Source organism: Bemisia tabaci, chromosome 3 (assembly GCF_918797505.1).
Source record: "Bemisia tabaci chromosome 3, PGI_BMITA_v3".
NCBI classification, from domain to species: Eukaryota; Metazoa; Arthropoda; class Insecta; order Hemiptera; family Aleyrodidae; genus Bemisia; species Bemisia tabaci.
In genome coordinates, this window is record NC_092795.1 from 25,719,859 (window position 1) to 25,742,952 (window position 23,094).

At 34.6% G+C, this 23,094-nt stretch overlaps 2 protein-coding genes across 2 annotated transcripts; one reads left to right on the plus strand and one right to left on the minus strand.

Moving 5' to 3' along the window:
* Positions 1-129: 129 nt before the first annotated feature.
* On the plus strand, positions 130-11,584 carry LOC109031110 (prenylcysteine oxidase 1). The gene is made up of 5 exons (XM_019042446.2): positions 130-270; positions 1,024-1,233; positions 7,649-7,829; positions 8,397-8,605; positions 8,813-11,584. Exons 1-5 carry the CDS (start codon positions 201-203, stop codon positions 9,592-9,594), a joined length of 1,452 nt encoding a protein of 483 aa, XP_018897991.1. The 5' UTR covers positions 130-200; the 3' UTR covers positions 9,595-11,584.
* A 441-nt stretch (positions 11,585-12,025) lies between these two features.
* Positions 12,026-21,420, minus strand: atms (RNA polymerase II-associated factor 1-like protein antimeros). The gene is made up of 8 exons (XM_019042444.2): positions 21,205-21,420; positions 19,494-19,586; positions 18,320-18,508; positions 17,252-17,387; positions 16,005-16,148; positions 15,450-15,553; positions 14,590-14,832; positions 12,026-13,533 (listed from the first exon to the last, which is right to left on the minus strand). Exons 1-8 carry the CDS (start codon positions 21,267-21,269, stop codon positions 12,645-12,647), a joined length of 1,863 nt encoding a protein of 620 aa, XP_018897989.1. The 5' UTR covers positions 21,270-21,420; the 3' UTR covers positions 12,026-12,644.
* Between the last annotated feature and the right edge of the window lie 1,674 nt (positions 21,421-23,094).

A 23,094-nucleotide genomic window follows, 5' to 3' on the forward strand; every position in this document is an offset into this window, starting at 1 on the left:
TGTGACTGTTGCTCGAACATATTTTATTGTTTTTCAATTCTCTTTGCGATTATTTAGTTGCTAATGGCAATAATTTGAATTCGCTCTGCTCTTTCATTTTTCATTATTCGTTTAGTTACATATCTGACGTTCACTGTCACTGGTGTCCTCAACCAATGCATCCCAGTACTTGACCGAGGATTTTCTTGTTTTCAATAATAATGTATGAACTTTGTTGCATTATAATGTGCTTCATCACGATAGCATCTGGTAAACAAATACCCAAAGTTGGTAAGTCATAATTATTCATACTTACCCTCTAGGGTATCCAGGCACTATGATGTTGATTGTTCTGTCAATATTCATGCATCATTTAGGTACAGCTCACAGGATTTTTATACTTTTGAGGAATGATAATTCTCAAATTTTTCATGACTTGAGGGACATTGTCCCCATCGGAATTTTTGACTTCCCATCAAGTGTCATGCGAAGACTCTCCTGAAAATACTCAACCGATGGGCTCGAAATTTACATTCAAACAGGTTGCTACTCTAATTGTCGTTAGGAGCTGTTCATATAAGAATGCAAAGCTAAGAGCCGGATGTTTTTTTCCATACTTCCCCCTTGAAATCCATCAATGCTAGTCATGTCACAGGTATAACCCCTCCTCTCTCCTCCCCTCATAAGAAAGCTATTTTTTTTTGTAACATTCTGTTCGGCCCCTTTCCCTTGCAATTAGTGTTTTGTGAGAATTTTGGATAAAAAATAACCAACTCATGTTAATTCCCAGATTTTGAAGAAATTGATGCTATGTACTCATTCCAGCATTGCAAAAGTAACACAGCCTGGATGTGCCCCTCCTCCCCCCGAAGCGTCACATATTTTATGAATAGCCCCTTATGAACATTTTAACATATATTAACTTTCCGATCATGTTTTAATCATTAATGAAATCTTATTTCATTTGAATGAATGTATTAGATTTTCTTTTAGTAAATTCAACCGCATATTCAGCTCTGAAATTTTATAATCTTTTTCTTCCAGCCATAATTGGAGGTGGCATTGGAGGAACATCCACTGCTCACTTCTTGATTGATTTATTTGGAAGGAAAAATATCGACATTGATATTTATGAAGCAAACAAAATTGGAGGCCGTCTCGCAACTGCCAAGGTTGGTGACTTCGAATATGAGACAGGAGGCTCAGTGATTCACACGAGTAATAAATATATGGAAGATCTCATATCTACTTTAGGTAAGATATCGCTCTATTTCATTCACTGTTTTCAATGTCTAATTTCATGCAAAGGTAGACTGAAGAATAAGAAGAGTCTGTTGGTGTTTTTTTTTTTTTTGGGGGAAAAATCAGCTGGAGTCATCTTTTAAAGGCAGGGGGAGGAATAGGACCTTTAAATTAAGGCGACCCCATAGCACGTTTTAAAAGAATTGATAGTGGAATGATCAATTGATGAATTCTGGATTTTAGGACACTTTTTCAAAATCTCTGGACGTTGCATCAAACTGAAGCACCTAAGGTATTTTCACACAAGATGAAATGACTCTGAAAGAAAGTCCAAAAATAATAACTATCTCAAATCTTTTCGTCGCTCAATTTGCCTTATTCACAAAGGACGTGCTCGTAAAGTTATTTTAAAAAGTTTCTTGGTTAAATTTTGTGCTGAAATACCTGCTAGACACAGACTATAGTGTAATGTGACTGTGAAGTGTGATTTCTGGGAAAATGTTCTAAAATCCAGAAATGACCCATTAATCTTTCGACTTGGTATGGAATTTTGCTCGGAAGTGGTGAAGATCGCATAGGACAAACATCATTAATGCAAAATAATAAGGTAAGTGGTCACATGTCTTACACAATATTATCTTAAAATAAAGCCAAAAAACAGGGTGCCAAGTGTAAAAAAAAAACTAAACCAATTTACATAGAGAGAGTGAGTAAAAAAAAAAGTTACTTTAAAAATTGAGAAATATGAGAAATTTTCTGAGTATCTAAGGCAGGTAAAAAGAAAATAAATTGGTCTCTGGGTTTGCAAGGCATTTTAACAATTTAAAAATAAATCTGACACCATGCGTGTAAAAGACGAGGTCATAGATATTTATATTTTTAAATTGCGAATTACTGAGGCTTTAAAAGTTTCACCATTGACATTATTTTTGCGTGGAAGATCACAAATGCAGTCGTTCGCGCTAGCCCTTGAAATCGGGTGCCATGTTGATATGCATTTGCGTCTGTGCTCCAGGGGATGCTTTTACTATCCCTCTTCACAAAAATAGTGAACAGATCCACTTAGTTTAACAAATAATCCGTTTACCTTAAAGTTGTTGCAATTTACTGTAGTAATATTTTGCGCTGTTCTCTGAAAAAGATGCTCATCTTTATTCCTACAGTAAAAGTTGCAAAACTTTACAACGCCTAATAAGCGAGGGGAACCAAACGATAGATGTGACTCAGGTAGAGAAATCAACGTAACACCACAGTCCTTATTCCAAGAAGATACTCTCCGAAGCAGAAAAACTGATCGGATTTATCTTCCTCGGATGAAGCATCAACTCAGAAGCAGGGTTACTGACTTAACAAAACCCGTGTGAGTCATCACAAAACGATGGAACGCAACGAAAGTTGCCGATTCAAAAAAGGAAGGCGAATCATTTGTCAAACGAAATTGAGAAAGAAATTTTGAAAAGGTTCTAATTTTAGCGTCGTGTTCTCACGACCCTTGTTAAAAAAAAAAAAAAAAAAGAAACAAAAACAAGTCCACGTGAAGCTAAAATTGTTTTTAAAAAAAATCAAAAGGTTCATTAAAAAATTATAAGTAAATTTTTTTTAAAAAAAGTGAATGAAAGCGGAGTTTGAAAAGCGGAAAATAAAAAATGAGTTCTTCTTCGTATTGTGTTATCACAATCCTTATTCGAGAATAAGTCCACGTAGAACGAAGCATGACTTTAAAATTTCCGACTTTTTTAATGGAAACATGAACAAAAAAGGCAAGTATGTAATATTACGTATTGGTTGAAGCATAAGGTAGCAATAAACGTTTTATTAACCGTTTTTGATTATAGGCCTAAGTATTTTATTGCCTATGAGACCATAGCGTTATCATTCGTTAGAAAAATACGTAACTCCTTTATCTCAGGTTATTTCCTTCGCTCTAAGCCTAAAATCATTAAGTTAATTTTATTTAGAGCATTTGACCGTTTAAAAATCTCTTTATCAGGATTACTGATCAATTTTAAATTGAAAACAGCGTAGTTTCGAAAGATTTTCATCTTATTACTTGCATAAGTCTTACATTTGATAATCAAATCATGTAGAACCAATCTTTTCGTCAATTTATTTAAACGATTGTTCTCATTTTTGAAATCTAAACTGAAATGATCAGACAAGAGAATGTATTTACGACCGACTCTAAAATACCTCGTAATTCTAGACATGTTGCAGACCAAGAGGGGGGGGGAGGATTTTACTAAATAAAAATGAATCATAATTCAAAGTTTCCTGTAACTGATTTTGATGTATCTACCAAAAGATAGATATCTAATTCATCAAAGAAATTTAGTAAAACAGGAAAAGTAAAAGACTAATTTTTTCAAAATTTCAAGAGCTTCATCGGTTTTGTCTAAAAAAAAGTTATATTTCTCATATTTCTTATTCGTAAGCTCTATCAGAGGCGCAGCAATATTAGAAAATTTATGAATAAAGGACCGGTAAAAATTAGCACTACCCAGAAAAGAACGAACGTCTTTTTGACATTTGGGAGTTTCATGCTTTAAAATAGCATCTATATTGTACTGTGAAGGAGCTAAGCCTTTTCTATTAATAAAATAACCAAGAAAATTGAGGTATTTGAACATTACGTGACATTTTTCAGTCTTGAAACGAAGATTAAGTTATTTCATTCGTTCATTACAAAAATTTCAAATAATTTTTTGAATAAAGTCATTGATTGAAATGATGAATCCATGATACAGTAAATCTGAAAATATTTTCTATAAAGCTTTGCTGAAAGCACTGGGTGAATTTTTAAAAGAAACCGAATAGACACGTAAAAGCACATGAGCATCACTAGCGTTTGCTTAAATTTTGCTGATAAAATATTCGCTAAGAAAGTCGAAAGTATGACAGTAAGTATTCCCTTATAATTCAGAAATAATATTATCGATCCTTGGTAAGGGGAATCGATTTGGGACAATTACTTTATTAACTTTTCTGAAATCTACTACTATTCTTTTATCTTTAGCGTTTAACTGTGCTAACGGTTTTTCAATGTGCGTCTCCCTTTGTAACTAAGAAAATTGGAAATGCATAGTCACTGAAAATATCATTGAAGCGTCCCTCAAATTATTCACTATGCTACGCAGATTATTTTATAGATAATTGGCAAATTATAGGGAAGACGACCGATAGAATTTTTTGATTCAGCTTTATTAGAGGCAAAAACAGACTCGGCATTGCATAACATTTCGCGCGCAAGAAATACTATGGATACCAGGATTCAAAACACATCAATATTCAATCTAATTTCGGAATTTTCAAAGAAATTTGACCTAGAAACATTACAACAATAGTTTCAGGCACTGAGAATCTTGAATTTAATGAAATACATTTATTTAAAGGCATGAAAGTAAAATTTTCATTGAAAAATTGGTCCTTATTCTTACAAAAAATATCACCACTTAGGGTGTCTACTAATTTCTGGAAATCAGTCTGTACTCATGCAGCTGAATCCAATTCAATGGCATTAAAAGCCTTTATGGAAATACAATTAAAACCTTTAATAAAAGTCCCTTGTGGCGTACAATTGTCACTCAGTGAATTACTTGATTTACCGCCACTTACAAGAAAAGAATACCGACAGTTGTCACTCAGTGAATTACCTGAAGGTATCTTATTATTCTCCACACTATTGTCACTCAGTGAATTACTAGTTTTACTGGAGTTTAATTTAATATAATCCTTAGAGCAGTTGTCACTCAGTGAATTACCTGAACTCATGGGATTATTATGCATTATGGGACAGTTGTCACTCAGTGAATTACCTGAACCCTGCATGAATTATAGATTTATTGCGAAATTGTCACTCAGTGAATTACTTTCGCTTTCAACTTCGAAAAGTTGATTAAATAAATCATTTGCCTCTTTAAATTTAAGCAATTTATCACTATTGTCACTCAGTGAATTACTAGTGTAAATGCTAGAGGAATTATTAAGATGGAGCGCTCACTCTAATTATGGGATCTGAACGGAATTTAAATTTTCTGCCGTGCACTTAGCATTCTGATACGGTTACTTGATCAGGTGAAAATTTTCCTTCAAAGAAAACCCATTACTGTATTTCTAAGAATACTAATAAAAATATGGGACAGGTTTTTTCCGTAAATTATATTTTCCTGCAAAAGGCAAGGAATTAAATGAATCGTTTTTGATTCATCAAAGAATTGCTGGCTCATAATAGAACTTCGAATTATATAAATCATTTACAGTTTAATACTGAAAAAAAAAAAAATTTTGGTAGAATACATGAGGATTCACTACTAAATTTTTAAGCCCAATAATTGGCAGTTTCTCTTAAGAAGAGTGTTTGTGGCCATGATTTCGTCTATAGACAAAGAATCTAAAAGGTCTTAAAACTCAAAATCTGAAGTTAAAACAATTTTCCGAATGCAAACTATTTTTGTAGCTTCCGGCGTGAGCATTTGTGGATAAAAAAAGTTGAATTTGCAAATTGTGTACCGAGAAAAGGCGAATCAAAATTACTTTAAGCTTTTAATGAGTAAGATTTGGCAAGTTATATGGAGGAAAATTTGTAGAATCACTTGGATTTCGACTGTGAGAAGAAGTAGAAGTTTGAAAAGAACTTAAATTTACACGAAATCATGAGCACACAACAATAAAAAAAATCGACGCATATAATTTTAGTCAAAAAAAAAGTTGTTAAACTACACCTCGTGGATGTTGCAATGGCTGCCCAGAGACACAGCAATGCCCACAAACTGTAGTGGTTTAAAAATTTAATTAAAAAAAGTTTAAACACTCAACAAAAAGAAAAAAAAAAATTCCTGTGAGGGCACTGAATCACTGACAAATTAACAAGCATGAAATAAAAGATTAATCGCAATTTAAAAATCAAAGAAACAAAAATTCAGAATGAAATTCTAATTGTCATATTTCAAAATTAGAACGCCTTTAAATCCCTTCGATCGTGTTAAAATTAAAGCATGTTAAACAAAAATAGCATTGAAATAAAATTCAAAAAGCTGGAAAAAAAAAATAGAAAAATTAAAGGTTCTTCAACAAAACAAATTGAAGTCCGAGGTTTCGGCACCACTTGTGATGATGCGAAACTATTTAATTAAGAGAGAAAAATCAATGGTTCAAAAAGAGGGTTTCGGCACCACTTGTGATGGCCACCCCTATAAGGGAAAGGTCACCCTTCCTTCAAAGATGGACTCAAATTCTATAAGACGTAATTCTATGAAATTTAATATTTACTCTTATAAAAATCAAGTCGATCACTGAAGGAGCGGATAATAAGATGTATTTGACGAAATACCACGTGATTCACCCTTGAAGTGAAAAACAAAGTATTTTGACAAATACAAATGCTGAAACAGTGTGGGAGAGCAGTATCAGAAAACTGATTGGAAATAAAAATTTAAAAATTTAAACATTCATGCTTTTTACGGGTATCACGATCGGGATTTCTTTCAAATTGAGAAAATACAAGGATATTGGCGTTTTACAAGATTTATTACTTGAGAAACTTTGAAAAGTTACTAATTTTGAAAAAAGTGAAGAATTACGAATTTTGAAAATTGTGATTTGAAAACGTCTAATATGACAAGCTATCAAAAGAGTAAGAAAGGTCTTTCGACGATTCACCGAGATGTCCGGGGTTTTCCAAAGTCCACAAAAATCGTAAGTCCAAGAGTCCAGAAATCAAGAGAGAGAGATGTGGTCGAGCCGAGGCTCTCGACCAGAGTCCTGTTCTCGCTGAGCTGAGGCTCCTTCCAAGCCCACAGATCAAATCGATAAGTTTATCAAAAAAAAAAAAAAAAAAATAATGAGCGCAATTTAGATAGAGAGTGAAGCTCCTTATCTAAATATCTCAAAGATCCATCGAGAACTCATACTTAAAATATGCATGAGTTTTAGGACATTGACCACTTCAAAATTGCCTCATAAGTTACAAAATAATTTTAAAGGAGGAAGAGTAAATGGAAACTGAAAATATTGTTCGGAATAAAATAGTAAATTCCAGGTTGTCTAAACTAGAAAAACTGGCAAAGTCAGGTAGAGAAAATGTATAAAAGTGGCTGCGTTCCGGATGGATCTGCAAAATTATGATTTTTCCAAAAATTCATGGTACTTGGATACTGATCCCTATAGATTTTTCTCCCGATGTGTAGTGTACTAACATTCTGTCTTGACCTGTCAAGCTGAGTAAAACAACAGTTATGAAAAAAATCACTGTATGACATTATAGCTGTTCAACATGCATCCTTTTGTTGAATTCCAAGTCAGAGGTGGACGGACACTTGTTGAGAACTGTTCCTTTTTTCCCTACATGATAAACATGTGTTTCCCTCTTCATGTCATGTAGAATTATTTGAAAGCACTTTTTTATAATTGATGTAAACCAACTGATTTGCAGGTTTAAGAAAGCGTTCACACTGCTCCAGTCAAGAAAATTTTGGGTTGTACGACGGTAGCAAATTTGTGTTCATGGAAAGCGATTGGTCCTGGGTGACAATGATAAAATTGGCATGGCGTTATGGATTCAGCCTATCAAAAATAACGGATAACATTGACACCATGCTTTCTCGATTTGCAAGGTCAGAAGTTGTTTCTCTCTCAATTTCATATTTCCAAAGAGCTGTTAATGTTTAAAATTGTTAAGGATAACTGTAAATGACTTTCAATTTAAGGGCCTACAGTAGTCCTTTTTCCTTCAGCTGTAAAACATAGCTTTTTGTTAGATGTCAGATGGCCAAGAGTGTCAAAATAGAGGATTTGATTTTTTATGGTTTCACAAACCTCTTTAGGACCATTTTTAATTTCTATTCGAGGTTTAGTAAAAAAGAATGCTGTTCTTAGCAGCAGATCTTGTCATTGTGTTTCATATGTTTGGCCTAATTCTGTGTTGCAGATGCAAAGCTACTTCAAAAGTGTGAGGTCACCAATGAGATCATTCCCATTAACAGATGATCATCGTAGTCTTAAACAAAGTATGTAGTTTACAATCGTAAACAATTTAAAAATACTCATCCACTAATAAAAACTAACTACCTGCTATCATTAATATATATAGGAGTGTAAGGAGGAGTTCATTAGCTAAATTAACTGTTACCTAGTTCAAAATGTATTTTTGAAATCTTTACAATTAAATTTATTCATTTCAGGATCTATGAGCTCCAGGCTAATCACAAAACTTTTACAACTGTTCATGATATGCTGCATGCAATGGACCCGTCATTTCCAGCAATGATGAAAAAAACTACATTCAATGGCTTTGTCAGAGATGGAATATCCCCAAAGATAATAGACGAACTGGTAATGGCAAGCTTACTCTGCAATTACGGTCAGGATACTAATGTTCATCAGTTTGTCGGTAAGTTTGTCAGCAAAAAAATTACTTTTCGGTCGCAAATTTCAGGGTCATCCTTAGTTTCTCTTTACTTCAAAATTTTGAATGTTTTTTTAAAAAAGTAGTGCCTTCAGATAAAATGCCACATCATGGTAGGATTGATTTTTTCAAAATGATCCAAGTATTTTTATCGATTTGGCTCTTAATTCTTGTGTAACTTTATGTTTCAAGGGTCTGTGTCTATGGCTGCCGTACAAGGTTCTCTCTTCTCTGTTTCTGGTGGCAACAAAGGAGTTGCAGAGAAGGTCATCTCACATCACAAACTTAATGTCATTCACTCCAAAGTACTAAAAGTCATCTATGAGAAGGATGTCCACAGATTTGGCGTTAATTATGTCGGGAGTGGCAAAGAGAGTTCAACAAAGGATTATGACTTCGTAGTTTTAGCTGCACCTTTAACCCATGACTTATCTAAACTCCAGTGTTTAAATCTGCCGGATGGTGCAAAAAAATGTTCGCAGAGAGGGACTTATCATAGAACCGTATCTACTATTGTTGAAGGGAAGGTAAATAGTAATTTTTTCGAATCAATGAAAGAGGATGAACTTCCAGTGGATATTTTACTGACTAACAAGTCTGTATTTTTCCGATCTTTTAGTAGAATCAAACCAGTTTCTACAAACAACTCAGGGAGCTGCGGCCCGCCTGTTTACAAGGTCTTTTCTCCAAAACCTTTGACTGACCAGGAATTAAAGGTTTTGTTCAAAGAGATCAAGTCGGTTCAAGTTTCAGACTGGTTGGCCTATCCTGAGTATGATGAAGCTTTTGCAGCTGACAATTTCGTTCTGTATGATAGGTTTTATTATTTGAATGCTATAGAATCAGCTGCAAGTGCTATGGAAATGAGTGCAATTTCTGCAAAAAATATCGCGTTATTGGTTCATGCGTCCTGGACTAAGGCTAAGCCTGTGGAACATCTGAATAACGGTCGTTTGAAGGATGAATTTCGATGAAGATAATTTTATTGGGGTAGTTGCGTTACACAAAAAAAAACCTCTGGCGCAATATTTATTTCTGCTCAAAATTAGGTTGGATTTTCAGTGTTAATGAAAATCATCTTCTCAGCTAAATTTTGATTAGATGAGAAACTGTAAAAAGCATGTCTTATCATTGATGTCAGTAATTTCAGAAAATGAATTGAAAGAACAGAGGACAACAGTCTCATTGTAATATGATAACTGTTAACGTATCGAGGAAAAATCAGACCATTTGTTCTTTGTTGAGCACTTACCTTTTTTCAATTTCAATTTATTCTTGAAGTTACAAACTTGACAGAAAATTTTGGAAGAAAAAATTGAGGTAAGGGGAGGGCAGTAAAAAGAAGAAACAGTTTCTTCTTTGCTTGATTGCTGTAAAATATGTTTACTTGCAAAAAGCTGCGTTGGGAGAAGAAATAATGTCCACCTGTAACTGGTCTGGTCAAGCACAGTCTGTGATCCTATGTTATTTTTGGTAACCAAAAAAAAAAACAGTGGTGTATTTTTTCTTCCGAAAATACATTAAAAACGAAGTTACCTCTGAAAGTATTTAAAATTCTCACTTTTGATTTCATGCAATTTTCAAGGAGGAAATGTAGCACAGTTGAGTCACTGGTGAATTGGTCATGTTTGAACCAAATTCTATAAACGACTCAGATTCATAACAGAGGTAGCTGTTATTTTTTCCAGGAATGAAAGTATGAAATGTAATGAAAAATGAAACAAATAAACATTAGAAGTAAATATCAGTCAAATAATTTTTTACTTTGTAATACTCAAGACTTTTATTCGTCAAAGAGAAAACTCTCATCGTGAAACAAGCATCACTATATTTGTGCAATGTATATGCTCAAAATTAAAGTTAAGGTCAAAATGAATGTCAGGTCTTATCTAAAATTTTTTGTCTTTCAATAGTTTTAATACCTGCCATCTCTTATCAATTATGTTTGATTTTAACAAATATTAATTGGAACACTTGAAGCAATTGTAACAACCATTGTAGGATTCTCATCAAAAGACTGATTTTAAAATATTATTTTAGATTACTTGAGTATGTGCGTTTTGTTCCTCAAGCTTGTTTGATCATGCTAATATTTTTATGGGCTTAGTTTGTTTGTATTTTTTGACAATTAGAAGTAGATTTTTTAATCCTGTATCTTATTATTCTTTGTCTGATTTTTCATTTTTACACGAACTAGTACCTAGGTTTCTTTGGTAGCAGAGCCCATTTCACACCGTTCCTCTTTGCATCTGACAGAAAATTGAAAGAGAGTTGAACACATTAAAATTTGATAAAACTGCTGTTGCTGTCTGATATCGTCTAACAGAATTTGGGTGTCTCCATTAGCTCCAGGCTCACGAAGATACAGCGTTGGTTAATGTCGATTGAAAGACTTTATTTCTTCTTTCAAAAATTTTCATCAAATTGGCGTTGCCGATTGGATGGAAAGTTGAGGGTGATGTCACATTTAAGTTTCCGTTCAACTTTTCATCTGATCGTTGTGTTCTCGTTTCAGTATCACATGATTCAACTTTTCATTTCACATAAGAGGAAGAAAAGTTGAACCGTGTGAACTGGCCTCAGTCGCCTGATTGCCAAGCAGAAAATTAATAAGTATGACCGAAGGGCTTGGTGTGTAAGCATTACTATGGTATTAAATTGAGCAGGCGAGGCTAGCTCATTATTGTGATAATTTTTTTTTTTTTAAATGATTCGTGCATACATTAAAATTGTAAATAGCAATGATATGAATGGTAAAATAATAATTAGCGATGAATAAAATATTACACTTGAAATAAGAATGGTCTACCTGAAAGAAACGTTTAAAATTATTTTACTACAACATACCTTTCATGAACTGTATTTTTTGAAAAATTGTCGATCTAACTGTAAAATTACTCCAAAGATGAACAGATTTATTTTACAAAAATAAAACCGAGAACCATTGCAAAATTGACAAATTTTCATGATGTGTTGTTATTTAACTTCTTAAAGTAGGTATGTACCTTCATTATTCTTTTTTAATTTTTTTTCTTTCTTTTATTTTTTTTTTCATGAGACTGCGATAGTAATCTATAGTGAAATCTCTAAACAGATCAGTTGTTTGTTTTCGTTTTGAAAAAAACAAAATGATAAAAAAAGTGATAAAATATCAGGAATGGTCTTCTCAGTTGAACTTGATTTGAATGTTTTCCAATAGCATTTTTTCGGCATAATGTTTCGGAGTCACAGCAATTTTTTCTTAAGTTCTAAATATTTGCATCAATGGGCACTTAAGTACGATTCTAAACACTGAGCAATGAAAGATGAATTGGTCTGAAAAAAATTTAAAAGATGGCAAGTAAAACAAACAGAGATGTTTCATAGGGTATCTTTGGAGTGGGGAACTTCAAGCAGACACTCAGATCCAACAAAAGTCAAAATACTTTTTATTGATGGGTAAGGTTTTTTTACACTGCAAAATGTACATATTTTACAAAAAAGGAATCCAGTAAGAGGTCAAATCCATCTGGTATAAGTAAAATACATGAAAAAACTAAACAACGCACTGTCCAAGGTGCTTAAATGGGTTGGTATTTAAGAAGTTATGATTAAAATGTGTCAGAAAAATCCATGAAGTCAATAGAAAAAGATTGCATCAGAAAGAGGTATTGAAAAGAGCACATGCCATTCTGCATAGTACTACAAGCTCAATTCTACTGTAACCAAAGTTTTCTGATGAACTTACAAGTTTCCAAAAGTGATTAATGACTTGACATAATTGACAATACTGTTTAACAAGGTCAGAAATTGTTAGCAAATCCAAAAATGAAAATTTAATTTCTGAGAATTTTTCATCACTTGCATGGAAGGGAGCAAAGGGTTAAAATGTGACAAATGAATTTAGGTATGTAACACGTTAATTCTTCTCTTGGGAAACAAACTAACAAACGTGTTTCATGGTCTATGAAAAATTTCGTTGCATGATCTATTTGCTAAATTAAATGTATCTCTCTTCCATCCCAGAACTAGATTGATTGACAACTTATTTTACCGAGCTTTCTGATTCACTGTTCGATCTTGATCTCGATCTAGATTTAGATCTGGATACAGACCGGGATCCTGACTTAGACCTGGATCTAGATCTGGACTTAGAAATAGATCTAGACCTGGATCTAGATCTGGACTTGGACCTAGATCTAGATCTGGACTTGGACCTGGATCTAGACCTGGACTTGGACCTGGATCTAGACCTGGACTTGGACCTGGACCTAGACTTGGATCTTGATCTGGACCTAGACTTGGATCTTGATCTGGACCTAGACTTGGACCTTGATCTGGACCTGGACTTTGATCTTGATCTTGCAGATCCAGATCTATCCGACCTACCAGACCTGGCAGAAGTGGCTGATTTTGCATCATCATCATCTGATCCTTTTGACCTCGATCTCGATCTAGATTTAGATCTGGATACAGACCGGGATCTGGACTTAGACCTAGATCTGGACTTAGATCTTGATCTAGACTTCGATCTTGATCTAGACTTCGATCTTGATCTGGACTTCGATCTTGATCTGGACTTCGATCTTGATCTGGATCTTGATCCAGATCTATCTGACCTATTGGACCTAGCAGAGGTGACTGATTTAGCATCATCATCATCTGATCCTTTCTCTTCATCACTCTTATCATCTTTGCTCGCGTCCTTGTCTTTATCTTTTTCCCCTTCTTCATTCTTTTCTCCTTCCTTCTCTTCCTCCTCTTCTTCCTCTTCTTCTTCATCTTCTTCTTCCTCTTCTTCTCCGGGCGGTTCCAATTGTTTCTCTCGCATTCGGTGATTCTTAAACTCGGCTGCGTCAGTTGGTCTATGTTTGAGGACTAACCTTGTAAAGCTGAGAGCTTGACCTGGCTGACGTCTCTTAGTGAGTCGGACTCTGAAAAAATCAAAATTAGACTGTAGTCAGAGGATGTTTAATAATTTATTTATTAAAAGGCTTTTTTGTCATTATTCAGAAAATATCATTGTATTTAAACTCATTTCCCAAGGATTTTTGGCATACCTTTCTGAACTTTATTCAGAAAGTATGTAAAGAAAAGGAGAAAATTCAAAATAAAGAAATTCACTTGGCATTTGAACAGGGTTACAGCAATTTTGCTGTTTTCCATAGTACACACGTTGCCGAACTGGTGATAGTTACCATTTTTCTTTTTATGTGTTCTTAATATTTGATAATTTTAGGAAATTTTGTTAAGTTATTCCTCCGATCTAGAGTAAAAAATCTGTACACGATATTCTTGATCATTGCATGGTCATTTTTGACCATTTCCCCTTAAATCGTTTTTAAATGCTTCAAGTGTAAATCCTGTAAAATTTGATTGAGATTGGAAAAATTTTAGAGGTTAAGCAATGAATTTGAAAAGTTTAAGCCTCACTCTATTTTGAAGCATTTTTAAGAATATGAAATTTGAGGGCGAAAATGATCTTCACATACTGAAATTTTTGTTTTAATATCATCCTTTTCTAGTATGGTTTATTGTACAGGATTTGAATTTTACCTCATTATATAATTTATTATAATTGTAACATTAATAGTATCACAAAATGGAATGCTGTTATATGCAGTCCTTTTAGGAAAATAAAATGGGTAAGTGGATTATTTCTTTTTTTCCCCTTCTTCAGCAGAAACATATACTCAAAGCCTAAACAGCGAGGGATATGTTAAACAATTAAATTTTTTAGACTGCTATGCACTGTTTTAACACAAAAATATAATGAATATGTAGATATTATTGATCCTCTTTTTATCACATAATAAATCATTATTATACATCTTAATTATCTGTGCTATCTCAAATAATTTCAAACAAATTTCACCTGCAGCCAAAATCTAATTTTAAAGATAAAATTGCTCATTGTGCAAGCACATTATACATGGAGCTCAATCAATTAAAAGAATAGAAATAGGAGATCTGAGAGGTAAAGCACTGACCTGGTCTCTAATTCATCGTAAAATACACCATCTTCTCGCATAACGAACAAGTAATTCTCTTCATAGCCCTTTGAAGCTTTATTCTTGACATTCCAGTTGTAATCCCGAGCAATTTTGTACTCATATTCTTCATCATCAACATAGTCAACATTGTTTGCGAAGTCTCTCTTCCTCTTTTCTAGAGTCTCCTCAGTCGGTAAAAAGTAAGCGACAAACTGGTTACCTTCCTCATCCATCACACCCCTGAAAAAAATTGATATCAAATAATATGAGTAAAATCATCTGATTGAAATTGGACATATGTAAAAAATACACAATTTTGCTGCTAGCATGATAAGTTCAATTAATTGTTTCAGTTAATTATTCATCTTTCTCTTACCAAATTTGACATAAACACTGGATGCAGCGAAAATTATCAATAAAATAAAGAGACTATAAAAGCAGAGCCCGATTGCAGTTTTAAGCGCTCAGCCGATAGGCAGGCGCTTCTTATTTTCATTTTGCCACCAGAGTTTGTCTATAGGGGAGCGCTCAAGCGATTGAATGGCTCACCAACTCAACAAAATATGGCCGACGAGATTCTCAGAATTTTCGTCTTGCTAGCTAATAATACCCCCTTCAACGTTATTAAATACGATTGATTCTCCGATTCAGGTATAAAGCCTCTTCATTATGCTATTTTAAAATAGTTGTTCAAATAAGCCGATATTCAGAATTTCTCCTTGAATTGGAATTTTTCACTGTTCTATCTACAAAAAACAAGCAGAAAAAAAATACAATCTTATCAGATTTTTAGAGACTCGAATTGGAGGAATTTTTTTGTAGTACTGAATTTTATATCTAATGGTTACAAATCGTACCGAATCATGGCTTGCGACATTTCTTCCTCTTGTTCTGCAGATGACCGACCGGGTCGAGCAGGGTCAGAGTCAAATAAAACTTGTGCGAATGGATACTTCCACATCTGAAAAGAAAGATACAATGACAATTAGTAACTAAGTACAATGATATCTTACCTAAATTTATGGAACAAGATAGAGGTTTAACTGATGAGACAATTTCCAGAATTGGTAGATAGATCTAAAGATAACTGCAGGAATTCCAAGTATTGATCATTATTTTGAACACTACAAGAGGTTCTTTGGTTTGCCCCCTGCAGCACTTGAAACTTATTGCCAGACCACGAAAATGTAATTGAAGAGATAAAATTTTCCTTCCGATTCATAACTCTTTTAGCTAAAACTTAGCAGAGAACTAAGCATAAAAAAGTATACAATCTTCCTCAAATACCATTAACAACTTCCTTTAGGAGGCATTTTTAAGTATTTCAGAGGCCACTGCAATAATGTTTCTCTCACAAGCCTGATTATGTCATGATCGCAGGATTTTAAAAAAGAAGAGGAGGAAACATTTACCTTGAAATCTGGAAAGACTTCAGTGATTGAAACAGGTGTAACATTTGGCTTGCTAGGATGGTGTGTAATAGGTTTCTTCACATCTTCAAAGGTTTTTTCGATGGCCTTAATTTGACTATCTCGATCCATGTACAGCACTTCATCCTGAAATCAAGAAGAAAAAAAACTGACTTATTAGGTCAAATTCAGGAAAAACCTAAGACCAGAAAATTTAACTGAAACTTTAGATTTGTTTACCATTCAACAATTGCAAAAATTGAAAAGTCCCAGTCTTTGGCACCCCTCAATGATTGGACCAGCAATGATCATATCTTGGCGCAAAAATAATCACTAACGGGAATCTTTGGTGCTTTAGTTGTGATTTTCAATCCATTTTAAATGGTAAATCAAATGTGGTTTGAACTAAGAATTTAAACCCAAGCCCAGGAAATTTTTGTTTTCAAATACGTATTACTATAAGGAATATTGCTATGCACCTTAGGTGTAAGGAAAACTACGTGCTTGTATTGAAAGGGCGGGGGGACCAACAATCAAAATACTAGACATGTTCAAAGGATCTTGAAAGTGCTTTCAAAAAAAAAGAAAATAAAAAAAAGAAAATGCTATTTCCTTGAAAAAGAATGTTTCAATAGCAGGACATAATTAGAAAGAGTAAAGAAGGGGGTGGGGGTTCGTCATCACATCTACAACAGAACAGACTGGTTGAGTACGCAGAAAGGATGACCAGAATTTCATTAACAGGGCAGTGGCAACCAATTTTAGCACACTTGTGGTAAAGTTTGCCAGACACAAAATTTAGTGAAAAAACTAAAACTAACCAAAAAATACTTTCTAAATGGGGAACAAGCTATTCCAAATCCGACCAAAGAAGAGCCATCAGTTGAATTGAAGCAGTAAGGTTATGCCTGAAGCTGAGATCAGCCAATCAGCATATGCTGTTTCTGCTGCCTGGCTGTGTTATTAGAGCCAACCGAAAATAATGTTTCATAAGGGTCCCATTTTTGGCATTTTCAAAAAGGGTTTTCTTGTCTTTAAAGTTAAAAAAAACCTGAAAATATTCCTAGGAGCTCAGTTCACTCAGTACTTTCAGAAAAAAAATGAGTGCCACTGAGCCATTCTGGTCAGCCATCATCTTGATGATCCCTGCCATTTCTTCCAAAAATTCATGGACCTTCAAAAATGTTTATCCTTTCAAAAAGAGGAGGATATTTGGGGGAATCAAGCCATTAGCGGGAAAGAAAACTGACCTTGAACGTTTTCTTAATACTAAATCCAACTTTTGCTTCGACTTTTTCCATTGTTTGGGGCTGGAATCTGGTTTGCTCGGTTGAGATGTACTCAGTCCTACGTAACCAAGAAACGCTCCTTGCATGATGTCTTGACCTGAAAATATATGGCAAGACAACATTTTAAATACGAAAAAAAGCAAAAAACTCCTTCTTACCAGTCCTATGCCTTGACTTCATGACATTTTAAAATTTAAGTTTATTCCGAAGATTTGTCAAGTTTTTATGGGAATTGGTGTCCACAAGCTTAGATGCATGCAGGCTATACAAAAGGGGTGTATTTTCTTAGAATCTTTGAGTGTATAGTTTGAATGTTTTCCTTCATTTTTTTCACTTATTTTCTTTTTGTTTTGTCTAATGTGCACTCAGTTATGTCTTTCAAATCTGGATATCAATTACTTTTCTGATTTCTTTTGATGAACTCTTTAGTTCAAGTTATTATGGGACGGTCATAATAAAGTATTTTTTAGAAATTTTCTTCAGACGATTCTATGTGATTAAGGGATGAAATCTGCCCCTAGACAGCACTGCTAGGCAGTTAGAAGCAATAATTATTATCATAATCTATAAATTAATGCAAGGAATTCATCCTTAACCAGTGGCACAAATACTGAACGGTGCCACGTAAAATTTGTAAAGATTCATCGAAAATATATGGAGTAAATTACTGGAACAGATGTCTGCAGGTGTAATTTCTTAAAAACATTTTCAACAAATATTTACGAATTTGACATCATACTGCTCAGTGTTCATGCGATCAGTTCTTGATATTAATGTATAGATTATGATAATTATTACTTCTCAAAAACTTGGACTGTGCAACAACACAACATGTGGTAGATTTTGTCCCTGCATCACTGAAAATCAATTTCAGCTCGCTCTACGTTTTAGCGCAGAGATTTATCTCAGGAAGCAGTCCTTTTTTAATATCTGTCTTGACAAGTATTAGCCATTTCTGTGGTCTAAAAAATGTCTACAATAAATACATTCAGCCATCTAAGAATTCTAATTTGAGCACAAGGTTTTTACCTCTTGGAATCCTGAGGGGTGAAGTTGTCTTCTTCCAACAGTTTCTCATCCTTTGGATCCAGCACTGCATTATAATCTATTGCATATGCATCTTTGTTGATAAGGTCAATGTTCACTCCTAAATCATGTTCTGTTAAAACTTCATATTTGTAGTTCTTTTCTAAGGACGTCTGTTTGTACTCAATGAATCTGTGAAAAAAATATGAGAGTTCTTAGCACTTGAGGGATATTTGCAGCCATATCTAGCTTTTTTGAAAGTGAAGCTGCGGAGCAAAGTTACCATATTCTGATCACAGTAAATTCTGCATAAGTATAATTTACGAGGATAACATTTTGAATAGTAGCAATCATTCAAAAGGAATGGGGACTGCACTGATGAATTTTTTTTTTTTTAAAAAAAACAGATGAACGAGGAAAGGTAAGGCTAGCACACTTCGAAAACATCAGTTGTTTTCCACTTTTCAGATAAAATGTTAGGTGAAAACAAATGGTTCAACCTGTGATGATAACTTATATGTGATACACTTTCAACAGCGACAAATAATTGGAAAAAAATAAATTTTTTTTTCACTTCATCTTCTAACCAAAACTTTCTGAATTCTGTAGTAGGTTGTTGCTTTTCAGTGCATGAGCCTCTGGAAAATGAAGCTTCTCTTTACAAAATAAGACTGCTTTCCTCTACAGGATCACAACAACTAATAAGAGACAGGGACTTATCATGTCGACAATGTAAGTCGGCTATCACATAACTCGGTTTGCGACGTCGCGGACTTCCTGTCATACTTCAGTTTTTAAAAGGAAAACTACTCAACAGCAATTCTTTAAAACTGCTGCGACTTTTCTTCTCTGGGCGAAGAAAATTCTGCAAAAATTTCAAGGAATGATGTCAATTTGCTCTCCTTTAAAAAAATAACATAGAGGTGTAGATTTTCAGACACCACTAAAAATATATGAGATTGCAGACTCATGCTGTCGATGTGCTCTTCTCAATAACAGATGAAACTATTTGTTTGAAAGGGAGTGGGGTATTTCCACCCTGTTTTCCCCCATTAGCCATATTATTACACCATAGAAAATAATCATGTACAGACTAACCATTTCAATAATGACATTCAAAAGTTTATAAAGATATACTTGCATTCTGTTGAAGTATATAAGCTGATTACTGTCTTACCTATTTGGATTAAAAGGGTATTGGATGAATTTCGTGTCAAATGGAATGTCTGGTAAAGTGTTGTTATATCTTACTCTACAGATGAAGTCCGACCTGAAAGCATAAAAATATAATTATTTCAATCGGTGAAGAATTTTAAAAATTGATGTGACATGTGAAAAGTTAGCATGATTTTCTTCATTTTCAATTATTTATGGTCAAAAAGAAGTGATACATACTTAAAATTTTTGACAATTTTTAAATTCACATGATTTAGATTTCCCTATTTTAAGCTGAAACTAGGGCACTGATTAAAGCAAAAAGTAAATACCGACATGGAGAAAATACTTTCAATAAATGGTGTTTATTATATATTTGGCGCCTATCACATGAGTGAGGAGAGTTAGTATAATAATAGAGACAAAAAGAATAAAATAAATTATGCTTTGAGTACATAATGATTTAAGAATACAAAATAGGATTATGAGTCAGTGGTGCAAAGTCTTCTCCCAAGATAAAAAAATTGAAAGATATTTTCATACGGTGCGACTGTTCATTCTGTGTTCAAATTCACTAGGTCATGTACTTACTGCAGACCAGTACTGCTCCCCTGTTTGTATGCCATTAATTTAGGATCGACACTGCTAGTAAAGATCGAATCATACATTTGATGCGTTTTCAGAGTGCCAAAGAGGATTTGCCATCATTATTTTGGCACTGAAACTAAATACTTACTTACCTATATCAAGATGACAGATCTTCTAGTCTCGCTTTAAAAAAGGATTCAACTTGGTTGGCTAGGATTTTCTAAATTCTTGTTTTGTTTAAGTGTTCTTGTTACTTAGTTAGTATGTAGTACTATATACTTGAAAACATTCTAGGCATTTAATTGCAATAGACATGAAATCATTAAAGAAAACAGTCTAATGCGTGTGGAACATTCTTCAAGAGGTTTCAAAAATTGTTATAGGGTTTCTAGCCTCACTTTTTTGAATGCCCTCTAATTGGTTGCTCCTTGGTCAAGAAAAAGTAAAGAGACTAGTTTTGGGAAAAGTTCTTCAATCTTTTGTATAATAAACTGCATCTTAAACAAGTAAAAAGAGCAACATCCAATCCAAATCCAAAATCTGAAATCAATAAGATGGACACAGTGGCTAAGCCTAGTCCTCCAGCCATGAAACTTTCTACAGGAGCTGCTGCTACTATCACCAGCTTGTACTTGGTACTTCAGCTGATAGTAGTACTATAGTATAGATTCAGCAAATGGCTGCTAACACATGAGCAGTCCGACTGTTCAGTCCAAGACCAATCCACACAGGTCAGTCGTTCCCGAAGACGAGTTTAAGAACTCTACTGCGCAGTGACGTAGTGTTGAGTGCTTGCAATGTATTTCTTATGGGAGCACCCATTGTGACGTAGCATTGAGTGCTGCGAGTTAAGGCCGGGCGGGGGAGTGGATTTCAAAAAAGCTGCGCAATGACTGACCTGTGTGGATTGGTCTTGGTTCAGTCAATGACATTAACAGGCTAGATGAACTGTCAACATTGGCCCACCGCAGACTGTGTCGTCTCTGTCATAAGCAGACTATCAGACTGTATAATTTGGACTGCTCGTTTGATACCTGGTAATTAGTCTCCCTCAGATCCCTGATTCCTAAAAAAAGTCCTTGCAATATCCTTACAGTCTAAATTAGAGAGGTGGGTGGATACTCTACGAATGAAAGTGAGCTCACCTTCTGTCGGCAGGTCTAACTGGCCTTTTTTCAGGCGTGGCACCATTTTTTATGGTCGGTGCCATGACACTTTAGTTGAAAAATACTTCAGAATTGGCCGATTTAGTTCAACTGCCACAAATCTGGAAGAAATAAAGCAATAAAACAAAAATAAATAGGCACAACGCGACGCTTTCGGCTACGCGGACAGTTTGGAGGTTAGAAATTCGTAAGAGTTGCCAGATTGCCTCAGGTTATTCAGATTCCATACGATCCTAGTTTACGTCAGAACGGCGGGAAATTCAAAATTAAAGCAAATATCCTTTTTGGCATTGCGCTTCCGCGTCCGATCCGGTCAAAAAGAGTAAGATTGGCTATACTTAGCCAGAGCTGGAAAATTTCATGTTTGAACAAATTTTTTAAAATTTTTTTGGATGCATTCCGAAGGCCTTGGCCTTGACACACCTAAAACGGTGATTTTCGATTTTGAATTTTTTCACCGTTCTCTATACTCTCACCTCCCGCTTCTCTAACAGCTTAGTTTTCAACATAAGTAAGTAAGTTTGAACTTATTAATCGTAATGCATTTCCTCGAACTCCTTCTTAGGTATAATTATCCTATCGGAACTTGGCTGATTTGAAAACGCCTTCAAATGCGGCGTGATACCTCACGCATTCCGGAGAGTTCGAATAGTTGTATCATTGCGCCGTAAGAACGTGACGGAAGATTACAATTGAAATGGCCTTCATACACGCTGGCCTTGTCGATTTCCTTTGACATTTTTGCAGTCGTGAATGCATAGCTTAAGTGCACTTCAGCTAGAATTGTATACAGGGTGTCTCACGAAAAAGGAGCCACCTTGAATACCTGCCGAACGCGTCGGAATTTCGAAAAACGGTAAAAGACGTGTTCGTTTATATCGAGGGGGACACCTTTTGGCGTATTTGACATTTTCCCAAGCTGCGGGAGGGGTGCGGGGCGGGGGGTGCCCCACCCGTAAGTTGAACTTTTCAAATGGTACCCTTACTTTTTTATTTTAGAAATCAATTCTACGCAAAAAAAGCCACCCTGTCCAAACCGAATGTAAATCGGACAATTTTTCAGTGATTGGCAGAGGTTGAAACATTTTTTTTATGCTCTTTTCAAAAATTTCCCGCGAATTGCCGTATCAAACCAAACTCTTCGCCAAAAAAATTCTTAAACATTTCACTTTTGATAAATAAAAAAAAAAAAAAAAAAAAAAAAAAAAAAAAAAAAAAAAAAAAAAAAAAAAAAAAAAAACTGAGAAGAAACATTTACTAGATTTTTTTCAACGCTTTGACTGAGATTTTATGAGAGTCTACAAAGGTTGGTTTCCTTTCGTCCATCTTATCATTGATTCGTTTCTATCATATCAGTTCAATCCACCAGTGATCCGATTCGATGATCCCGAAGCAATCATTGACGTAAGGCATATTTTCTGCAAGCTTTGGGTCCTGGCTTCTGTTTTACCATGTTTATAATGGAACGTAGATTGATTTAAATTTCTGACCGAACTGTTTTCTAACGCTTCAGTGAAATAAACCACAAATTTATTGAGTTGCATTAGCTCGTAAAATCAGTCGTTCTATTGATTTTGTGCTCCAATTTCTTGCGAAACTACAAACCTGATATCGAAACTTGGCCGTTTTGAAAACGCCTTCAAATACGGCGTGACACCTCACGCATTCCGGAGAGTTCGAATAGTTGTATCATTGCGCCGTAAGAACGTGACGGAAGATTACAATTGAAATGGCCTTCATACACGCTGGCCTTGTCGATTTCCTTTGACATTTTTGCAGTGGTTAATGCATAGCTGAAGTTCACTCCAGCTAGAATTGTATTTAGCAAATGGGTGGTTTTTATACGAGGATTAAAAATAAACAAATGGT